General features: G+C 44.0%; 1 protein-coding gene across 1 annotated transcript in view; it reads right to left on the bottom strand.

Annotated features, from left to right (window-relative positions):
• Window positions 1-1,223: 1,223 nt before the first annotated feature.
• The window catches only part of ulk2 (unc-51 like autophagy activating kinase 2), a 46,793-nt gene continuing 36,848 nt past the window's right edge, over window positions 1,224-11,168 (bottom strand). Inside the window, exons 16-27 of the mRNA XM_069676587.1 lie at window positions 9,389-9,534; window positions 9,214-9,294; window positions 7,555-7,820; window positions 7,294-7,472; window positions 6,694-6,803; window positions 6,458-6,595; window positions 5,407-5,648; window positions 5,133-5,311; window positions 4,618-4,736; window positions 4,268-4,425; window positions 4,017-4,152; window positions 1,224-3,871 (exon numbers count right to left, since the gene is read on the bottom strand). Coding sequence (XP_069532688.1) covers window positions 3,807-3,871; window positions 4,017-4,152; window positions 4,268-4,425; window positions 4,618-4,736; window positions 5,133-5,311; window positions 5,407-5,648; window positions 6,458-6,595; window positions 6,694-6,803; window positions 7,294-7,472; window positions 7,555-7,820; window positions 9,214-9,294; window positions 9,389-9,534 — 1,819 coding nt within the window. The 3' untranslated portion in view covers window positions 1,224-3,806. The remainder of the gene's footprint in view (window positions 3,872-4,016; window positions 4,153-4,267; window positions 4,426-4,617; window positions 4,737-5,132; window positions 5,312-5,406; window positions 5,649-6,457; window positions 6,596-6,693; window positions 6,804-7,293; window positions 7,473-7,554; window positions 7,821-9,213; window positions 9,295-9,388; window positions 9,535-11,168) is intronic.

Genomic DNA, 11,168 nt, shown 5'->3' with positions numbered 1-11,168 from the left:
CATCAGTTGGTTCACGAGCTTTTAAATCGTAATATAAAAAAAACATGGACGCTACAATAAAAATATGCAGTATTTTATTGCTAAGAAGTAATCTAGGTGGGCAGAATCTAATGATAACAATCTAATACCGTTTTATGAATGGCAAATTGACATAAAAACGTTGATTAATACAAAGTACTTAACCATTAACAGTTACTTTGTTCCGCATTTTGGCGTAACATCACGTCAAGTCTGTTAACTCGGCGAATCGGTTACTAAGCGTTTCTCCCACTTTCCAAGCTATTTTCCGACTCTAGGTAGATTTCACATTAATTTTCGCAGTCGGAAAATCATTTCTACGATTATTCCGACACCACATGAATGCGAGGTCAGACACGGCATGAGCGATTGGCTTCTCTATCTGTCAATCAATGCAAGAACCAATCAACTACAGAGCGTAGCTTGCTGAGCTCCTCCCTCCACAACACAACAATAACAAAGGACGTAGCTACAGGCTGAAGAAGGAGCACTCCAGGACAGCGTTCCCCAAACGGCGGACCGCGGTCCGGATCCGGACCCAACTGCCGTCGTCTCCGGACCTGGACCTATTTACAGTTTTGATCTGTTATGGTCAAAACTTGATATTCTGTCAGGAGGGTACCTCTGCTCTAGGAAGTATTTAAAACACATATCGGTGAGATGTGGACTTTTGGCTGGTTTTAGGTTTATTTTGATTTGTCACGTTGTCTTGTTTGTTGTTTGTCTCAAACTAAGTAACACGGGTTTATATCAAGGTATAACAAAGGATCAATTTTAAATTACATATTTAGGCAACGTATTTAAAATATCTCTTAACTCTACCTCTTGTCCTGACTCTGGGTCTGTTTAAATTGAATTAATTTGATTAGAAAAACAATCAATATCATTTAATTGATGAATGCCAAATGTCAATTTCAAAGATGTGTAGAGTTTGTTTATTATCATCATCCATCGTTTACTCTTTGATAAATTGTCAAATATATTTAGTGATTAATGAATACAAATTTGAATATATTTCACATCTGATTAATCATTTAGCTCATTTTTCCGAGCAACAATGTCAAACATTTCAGCTGGTTTCATGACTAAAAGAGTCTTTGGGTGTTTAACTTTTTTAATAGAGTAAACAATTAATCCAGAGTTATCTATCATGTGGATAATTGTAAATTGCAGCCCACAAGAGAAATAAGCTTGAAAAGAAAAACACACAGCCGGGAATCTTTATTTTTTCTCTTTTTAATAACAAAGACTGTATTTGTGTTCCATAAAGAACAAAAAGAGAGAGACACCCCGTGGTGAGAGACACAACATTAACATTTCTCTTTGTAAAATCGGTGCTTGGAAAGTGTTGCATTTTCAGGATCGTGACTGACAGCGGGGTTTTCTTCAAAATGCATTCAGGTCAAGCTGGAGAGGCGCAAAACAACGGGGTACATACATTCAATAATCTAGAGGTTCTACAGGGTAAAATGCAGACTTGGTTGGTACCCATGCGTTATCTAAAACAGTCCAACTTCAGTGACAGTCCATGGATGAAACGGTACAAAGCAAAGGTTTCCATCAGCTTTTATTTGTCCCTCTTCACTCTGTGTGCAGTAAAAGGCTTTGTGTGGTTCAGAGTGCTCATGACGAGGAAGAGGGGAACTTAAAAACCCAGATATGTGTAGGAAAAAGAACAGTACATCAGAGAAACAGGCCGCATGGTGCCCGTGAATGCATTTATACACATTTTTACACTGAAAAAGAATTTATTCACACCTGTACAGAGGAGTAGGCCTACGTCTGCTTGCACCAGAAGAAGGCACCTCCTTTTTCCATCGTTTAATGTATACTGGCCTTAATGCACACCTGGCGAGTGCTCGTGTGTATATTATATATAAATACACACTCATACATACATTTATACAGTACATACACTGTTGGGAGCACAGCAGACGACTCAGGGGAGGCAGAGGGACCGAGTGGATGTCAGGCAGTGCAGATTGGGACAAATCAGGTCTCATCAAATTTTGGGAAACGAGTGTAAAATCTGAAGACGTCACGCTTATTTCAGAAAATTTCACGAGTCTCACTGAACATTTATGTGTGTATTGATCAACAGTCCTGGTAGAAAGAGTTTACTGTAAAGTTTTGGAGCTGCCATGAGTTATATTTTATTCTTTGGCACACCCCTGTTGTGCCAAAAAAAGTTTATCCTTATCAAAGCCCCTTGGCAGACGTGAATAAAATGTATCAAATTCATATGTACATATAAAGATTTGTGCTCTTTGACTGACAGGCAGGGCGTCTGACTGCATCTTCAACACACCCTAAACTCTGATCTCACACACGCACACACACACACTCCCCCTCCCAAAAAGAGAGGGAGGGATCACATGCACCACATATTTATAAATATATACAAGTTTGCAAACATCAAGTCTTGTTAAAAAAAAGTAGCTACAGATACTGACAGAACATAAACAGCTGTAGTATTTTTAGTAAAATGAAACTTATTATTAAGGTAACTCGTCAAGTAATCTGACCGTTCGGTTTCACTCTGTCTGGGTTCAAAGTGGGCGTCTGATTGGTTGTTCAGCACTGACGCCACCTGCAGTGGATCTGACTGTGTGAGCACGAGAGCAGATTAAACCACTGTCACCCCAAATTCACCTTAACACACCTGCTCTGTGAGCAACACGAGCAACAAGTCGGCAAATCAAATCTGCCCAGCTCTGTGTTTTCATCAGATTTATGAAGCTACAAGGGACCATTATGTTTGTTTGGATTTAGAAGAAGATCACAGACTGAGTGGAGCTCCTCAGGTGTAAAATCAGTGTCTGGCCTCTTTATAAAATCAGGAACAAGAGGATCTATCAAACATCTACTTGAACTTTGACAGTAAAGACTCGGCAAATTTGAGCTTCAGCCGATCTTTCTTGGTTGTCCTGAGTTTCCCTAGTTGCTCGGCCTTATGGGAAATGTATGCATCCTGTCGACTTGTTGATCGTGCACACACAGCAGGTAAGTTTTCAGTGTGGGCGCAGGAGTGATTAGAAAACCCTTCACATTTCTACCTCCAGAACAGATACGCGCCTCCTCCTCAGACTGCGATAAAGTGCTTCGGCTAACGACACAAAACAAATAAAAACAGAGCAAATCTACAGGTTCCTTTTCTTACACGGCTGTCTCGTTTCGGTAACAGGAGTTTAATCTAAGAGTCCACGTTGTTTGTGAGTCGGGTCTGTTACAGTGATCGGCCGTGAGCCTTTCGCTAATTTCTTCCGTTTCCTTCCACTCCAATACTCGAGGTTTTCAAGATAGGCAGGAGACTCAGACATCCGTCTTCTGAACCAATAAATAAGAATAAAAACAACTTAAACAGAGTAAATAACCACTGATATCACAGAGAAAGCAGGATTTTTAAAGATGAACTGCTTCAAGAGTCTCATAGTCCGTCCATCTTTTTCTTCTGGTAAAAAACAAATGATATCCTGAACGATGGACGCAGTCTTTATTTATATGTGTTGATCAGATCCACTGTTCTAGTGTAAGAAAACCTGCACCTGACTGTGCAGCGTGTCCTCGTCCAGTTTCATCCTTCAGTTTCTGGATCCGTTTGTCATCTTTGGTTGGAAGTATGTGCATCAGTCGCGGGTCAGTCCGTGATGCAGCATGATGATAAATACAGATGAAAACTTGGGAACGAAAAGTGCTTGAACTGCTACAGGAGGGACCGGCGGCTCTGTGAGGGTGGAGGTCGATGGTCTCAGGACGCGGCCCCTCTGTGTGTGTTTGTGTGGGCGCTGCTACTCGTACAGTGTGACGGTGCAGTAGCAGAGGGAGGAGATCCTGCAGTCCACGCTCGCCTTGTCTGCAGGGGAAATACACCAACACAGGAACATGTTAAAGAAGCCGTGAAGACAAACAATAAAGGTAGCTTCTGTCATTAGGCAGACTGCAGAAGCCTCTCAGAAGAGAAGTTCTCTCTTCAGTTAGGGTGCAAAGTTCGTACTCACACTTGACCACGTTCTCGATGTCGGTGGGGTCCTGCAGGATCTTTGACAGACCGTCCAGCAGCATAGCGGCTTTGCTGTAGCGGTAGGCGATATCTTCTGTCTGCTTGAACATCTCGTCCAGAGCAGCTGACTGAACCTGACACACACATTCACACACACAGAGCATCTGTTAGGCTGAAACGTAGATATTAAAGCCTCTTAAAGACACAGCATCTGGTGGAAATGATGCTCTACTTATATCTGAGACTCACCATCTCCACAGCGTGGTTGTAGATGAGCTTCTCTGCGGTGACGCTGTTGATCTCGTCCACAAACCGCTGCTTATCAGAGAAGAAGTGGTTGAGTTTGTCGGTCAGCCGCCGGCAGAGGGAGATGCAGCTCTTGTAGCGATCGTTCAGACTCTTCACCACTGAGAGGAGACGAGGAGAGGGACGAGTTAGTTAGCAGAAGAATACTAGTGTTTGAACTGTTCAACTAAAAGACACCGGTAAGTTTAAGCATCTTTCTCCTGCTGATAAAGGCGAAGAACAGCAGATATTTGATCTCAGACTGGTCCCAGTTTAAGTCTTGTGATGGCAGATGATGACTGAAGTGTCCTTACCTTGTTTGACTGCAGTGGAGGGATTGAGCTTGGCTGATTTAATCTGAGCTTTAGCCAGGTGGAGGGAGGAAGCCAGGAGCTGTGCTGCCTTCATGTAGAGCACCAGCTGCTCCACCTGCCTGTAGAGGGCAGCAAAGAGCAGTAAATTAGACAAACTGAGAAGCTTGAGCACTGCAGCACAACACAAGTGAACAAAGAGCCACCTCAGACATGAGATTAGAGGTATCCTCAGGTCATCCCGGATGTTAGGATTTGAGACCCAGCCCAGGACTCAGACAGGTTTGTGTAAGTTTTATTGTGCTTATGATCCCGGGTCTGTCTCCTTTCAGACATGCACTGGGTCATGGATGCATCATCTCAGGCAAACATCAGGTGGTTGTATATATTTTTAATATTAAACAGGTCAAATTGGATCTCGAAACAAATTTTTCAGGTTTAAATTCGTCATTTTGGACCTCTGAAGATCTCAACGTGAGACTTTTATAATAACTGACGAGACTTTAGTTATCACTTACCCCCACTCTTTGCTCAGCTGGCTGATCTGGTCCACCACCACGCTGTCCTGAGGAGGGTAAATGGAGGCGGCCGACACGCCGAGCTCCGTCCCTCCAGCTCTGACTGCAGCCATCTCCAGGACGCAGTCGGTGAATGAAAGCATCATCCGTAGGTGCATCAGGGTGTCTGTGTGCTCACGCTGTAACAAGGAGATTAAATGTAAACAAAAAGAACGGTTTGCCAAACATTCATACGTTTCTTTTTGTTTGAAATGGGCATACAATCTTTCCTCACCTCCATGAGTGTCTCCTCAGGCAGCTCTGGGGCTTCGAATGTGATGAATCCCTCCAGGCTGGGAGGGGAGGTCCCATAGGGGACGTAGCGCAGGCTGCTGGGAGCCCCCTCGGCTCCTGTGACAATCTGCCCGCCACAGAAACCTCCTGGAGGAGAGGAGCCCATAGCCATGCCCGGAGGAGACCCGACATAGACCCGACCGCTGGTGGAGCACAGAGAGCCGGCCGAGCTGTTGGAGCCCACTGAGAGGAGGATGAGGAGGGGAGAGCGGATCATGAGGTAAATATACCTGACGGATATCTACACTAAGAACACCTTGCACCCTGTTTCTTTATATATTTGGGGTCTAAATGACGAAGAGGTAAAAGAAGGTGATCCAGTCAATAATGGCTGCATGTCATCTTTTTAGGGGAAATGCGCCCAGTCATTGTCGGTCCACTAAAAGTTCTTGTTGTTTCCACTGACGGGCTCAGATTGTTATTCTAAGTGTGTGACAACATTACAGAAAGGATCCCTGCAGAGATAGACCTTTTGTTACAGAGGAAGATGATTGTTTGTAACCATAAACAGCTTTTCCATCACTCTTTTCAAAGACACCAGACTCCATTGAAAAAAACTGCAATTTTACCTCCCATTATTCATCTATTGACGTTTGAACGCTGCTTCGATCGGTTAGTTTGTTTGTGTAGCTTTGTTGTTTTTAATGGTTAATTCAGACCCAACAGATAATAGGTTTAACACACAATTACACAAACAAACCAGGTTATCAACCCACTGATAAGCCAGCTTCTCCTGTATTCTGCACAGTGAAATCACTGATTTTGTCAATGGAGTCTGGTAGCTTTAAAGAGAGCGATGTAAAAGCTGTTTCTGGTAAAGAAAAAGAGGGATCTCTGCAGGGATCCTTTCTGTAACGTCTCTGAGCCTGTCAGTGGGAAAAACAACAACTTCAATTGGACATATGTTGATGAAGCACATTTGTTTTTTGTACCCATTAGTCATTTTGACCCCGAAATATGTTAAAAATACCATAAGGTTGAAGGATGCTCACCTGAGGTGGTGCGTGGTCGTGTGCCCAGGTGGCTGCAGGTGGGAGGAGTGCTGCTGTTTGGCGGTGAACCCACGGTAAAAAGGACGGTACGGGGACTCGCTGACCCTCCCTGAACCAGCCCGCTGGGACCTGCAGGGGCTGTGGGACGAGGAAACGTTGATGTTTAAGTATCAGTTATCCCTCTTCATATGAAAGTGTGCTCTGCTTATTGTTTGTGTGCAGCAGTGTCTCCATACCTGTGTCCATGGGTCGCTCTGTGTTCAAGCTGTCGTTGCTGCCCTGATAGGCCTGTCCGCCAAGAGTGATTCTGATTGGCTGCTCAGACAGACGACCTGTACTTACTGACCTGCAGGGGGAACACAGATAACGTCAGAACAGCAGACACGATGACATCACAGGGTAAAGAGTCAGGCAGAGGACCTTGACATTTCACTGTCATAATTATGTAAGTCTCCCAACCTTTAAATTCCCCATTACATTTGACCAGGCTTGCACACCAAGCTAGCACCCTGTCCTCTAAACACTGACATGTACAGTGCCGTGCATGCTTATTCTTCACCCTTGAACTTTTCCACATTTTAAATGTTAAAACCTGGGATTCAAATGGATTTAATTGGGCTTTTTAACATGCTTTGAAGGTGCAATTACTTTAAACAATTATAAAGACAGAAAGTGGACATTTAGCAGAGGCAGCCTGCTTGGTGGAGAAGCCGTAGGACTGTGAGAGCAAATCACAAGCATTTATTTTAAGATTCAAAGCTACTGAAAGAAAACAAGGGGGCAAAAGGAAGGAGTTTTAGTCCTGGGTGAGAGAAGGAAACAGAAAGGTGACCGACCTGCCAAAGGTCCTGCTTGCCTCGGGGGCAGCTGGGCGCCCACTGAGGTACGGGCTGCAGTGGTGGGCGCAGATATCCCGGGCATCTGCCAACGTCTTGGTGGGCACCGGGCTGTCCGCCAGAGCCATCAAGTTACAGGACGCCTGCGTTTTGGGGATCTTAAACGGTGCAGAAATGGTCTAAAAGAAAAAAAAATAACTTTACTAACGGATATTTTAGTTGATTTGGTATTGCACATATTATAATAATTCCTGCACTCACCTTAGTAGGGGAGCCGATGATGGTGGGCAGCGGGGACTTCTGCAGCCAGTCGGACGTGCGCGGGGAGGAGCCCAGGAGCTTGGTGGGGGAAGAGCCGAGGTTGGCTGGTCGGCCGAGCTGCGGGGAGTGACTGCAGGAGGAGGAGGAAGGCTGAACCGGGTCGGATAACTGCTTGAGGAGCTTCTGCCGGGTCTGGTAGACCTCGGTGAGGGTGGGGGCGCTTTGTAGCCGAGCACCCAGGAGCTGAGAGGAGGGGACGGGGGAACCTAAAGAAGGAAGAAGAACTGGGTTAGAATCAGCACAAGTTAGGGGTTTATTCAAGTTTTTTAGATCCTGGGGGCTATTTTAAATCACTAAACGGTACAGAAAGTTTTTATATTGCTGCAGTAGATAGTTGCCGCAAAATCGTCTTAATTGGGATCAAAGTTCCTCCATTAACAGTTCTTGTTGTTTCCACTGACAGGCTCAGATTGTTATTCTAAGTGTCTGAAAGGATCCCTACAGAGATAGACCTTTTTATTACAGAGGAAGATGATTTGTTAAACCTCTCTTCAAAGCCACCAAACTCCATTGAAAAAAACTGCAATTTTACCTTGCAAAACAAAGGAGTAGCTTATCCATGGTTGCCTTGATCAGCTAGTTTGTTTGTGTTTATGTGGGTAACATAAATATTGTTTTGGATCTGAACTTTAATGTTACACAATAACACAAACAAACAAACCGATCAAGGCAGCGATGAACAAAGCAACTGCTGTGTTTTGCAAGGTAAAATTATTGTTTTTGTCAATGGAGTCTGGTGGTTTTTAAAGAGGCTGAAATAAAGGCTCCTTTTGGTTAAAACAAAGAATCTTCTTCTCTAACAAAGAGGTCTATCTCTGCAGGGATCCTTTCTGTAATGTTGTCAGACACTTAGAATAACAATCTGAGCCTGTCAGTGGAAACAACAAGAACTGTTAATGGATGCACTTTCGTTGAGCGACATTTTTTTACTGCCAGCTGAAGCAATCTACTCGAGGAATTCTTGGGCACAGGTTTCAAAACACAGTAAGGATCCTTTCAAAGTGTCTTATAGTAAGTCGTAGTATAATAAGCCCATGTCATATTGATTGAGATTGATGATGGACTCTCTGGATTGTCTCTGGCAGTGTCAGAGGAGACATCATTCATGACTCATTTGTCTCCCAGTTTCTGCTCCGCACAAGAGGAGAAAATAGCAGCAGGGAGTGACGATACCATCTCTTTCATAACATTTCCTGCGACTTCTCACAGAGACTCAGTGTTGGTCGTGTAATCTGCTTGTTTGTGTGACTTTCCAATTTTGTGGACAGTGAGTGCTGTTCACTGTCTGTCTGAGGCTTCGCTTCAGACGGTGCACTGTAGCTTCCCCCTTAAAAACACGGTCACCATGACAGCAAACCTCTCGACACAAACAGTGAAGAAGTTGTTAGACGTCTGCAGAGTTAATATAACAACAACGTCAGAGACCTTTTAGAGGACCTTGACTCATGGTGACTCACGCACTTTGTCAATAATAAAGACCTGACATGCAGGAGAGAATCAAAACAAAGGCTCTAATAAAGCCAGGACTTTTAGCTGAATGGTTAGTGAACAAATTGGCTCAGTTGGATGTTGGTTAACCCTGTTTTGTCTTGAACTGACCTCCTGATGAGCTGCGGCTGCGAGCCTCGTGGTTCTGCAGGTGACAGCAGCAGTGACCCAGCTGCTCGGGAATGGTCCCGACTGTAAACACAAACACAAGACATTTTAAATCATGTCTGGGCAGAGGTATCAGAAAGCTGTCCTGCTTCAGAGACATGTCCGGACTTGTTCTTACCGAGAGGAGAGGGGGAGTAGGGCCGGGAGCTGCCGGTGGAGAGACGTCTGCTGACCGTCTGGGGGACGTCTGCGGAGCTGGGAGAGCCTGAGCCCACCTTGGGGAACCCCATTGGACTTGTGTTGGAGCGCCGAACAGTGCCAGACCTAAAAACATAAACATGCATCACAAGTATGTTCTTAACTTATTGTTCCAGAGCTATGAGAATAAGTGCTCTGTCTAACACTGAATTAACCCAAAGGATTAAACATACTGGAAAGAGTTTTTAACTGGTTATAACTCAGGCTGAATTTAAAAAGCAGACCACCAGCTCGAAGATTTCCTTTCTCGATACAGCTCTTGTAATGCCTGTAACTGCTGCTAATAGGTCAGATTCAGACTAATCGATTAACAGCACTCAAACAAGAGGAGCCTTTGTTTACTTTTTCCTTTGCAAACTTACAGACACTTATCTCTTTACCGACACTGGAAAGAGATAAGACTGCTCACTTTATCCACAGGGGCTGCAGAAATCGACACAAAATAAGTTTCTTTGATAATGTATTAATATAATGATCTTATTTTCTCTGTCTCTGTAGTTTATGCAGTACACTTTTGCAGCCTTGGCATCACCGTGCCATTCTTGTACAAACTTTACAGCTCTTTTCATACACCCACGACAAATATCGTACATATTTTATGCAACAGTCTTTTATATTTATGTTGATTATTTATCCTACTTTGGTTTCTCGAGAGTTTGAGTACTGCTGTTCACTTTGTTTCCTATTTATAAGAATTCCTTTTACGTGTAACTACTTAAATTTTGTGTGGATTTTTGCAGCCCCTGTGGACAAAGCGGTGCGTGTTACCTCTTATCTCTGTTCATGCATGTGTATTCTTCTCTTACATTTTCCTCTGCAAAGTGAAACAGAGACTCTTCTGTGTGCTTGTGTATATCTAGGTGTGAATCCAACCGGTCAACCGCAGTTACAGGCTGTACAGGCATCAATCTTCCTGCTGATGGTCTGGTTGCTTTTGTAGGTCATAAAGATGCTTCAGAATAAACCGAGCCTGTTTAATAAGCACGTTAAAACTCAGTACTTTTAACTACTCCCTCCCTCTGTTTTATTACAGCCAGTTTTGCCGATTAGTATTTACGTCTTTGGCTGCTGACACAACCCGTCACTGACACAGTTCTGAGTCACACGAAACGAAGCATGTGTGGGAACATTTGCTGCACAGATTGCAAGACTTGCAAAGGACCTGCAGTAGTTTGTAGGAGCTTGTGTAACCACTGAGATCTGCTTTTAAGAAGAGCCGGCTTGTGAAAGGTCAAAGGGGCAGGGTGTCGGAGCTTTAATCCTCCCTGATCAGACTGACGAGACAGGACGGCTGGGAGTGGGACAGCTGGACAACTGAACTGTACTTGTCCAACAGGATAGAGCTCCCAAGGGTGCCCAGAAAGGAGCTGCTAAAGAAACATCAAGCTAATCTTTATAGCTACAACTACCGTGGAGGAAATATATTGTCAAACCACCAGATGAATACAAGCCCACACAGAAGCTTACACTGTTAAACTTTGGAATAACAAACACATTAGGAATATAATAGAGCCTCTTTTTCAGACAAAAGACTGTAAATAGAACCAACAACAGAGCTAATCTCCCTGTGAAACAAGGTGCCACCCTCACATCTGCTTTGTCTTCACAAGAAGCTGCCAACAAACACTCCCAGCAACCAGCCGGGAGGTCCAAATCTCAAGATGATGTAACTTTAGTGTAACTTTATGACTGATGAAATA

The sequence above is a fragment of the Semicossyphus pulcher genome, unplaced genomic scaffold (genome assembly GCF_022749685.1).
Source record: "Semicossyphus pulcher isolate SPU_LCO1_2020_fin unplaced genomic scaffold, fSemPul1.0.p SCAF_26, whole genome shotgun sequence".
In the NCBI taxonomy this organism is placed as follows: Eukaryota; Metazoa; Chordata; class Actinopteri; order Labriformes; family Labridae; genus Semicossyphus; species Semicossyphus pulcher.
This window is presented reverse-complemented; position numbering and strand designations above follow the sequence as displayed.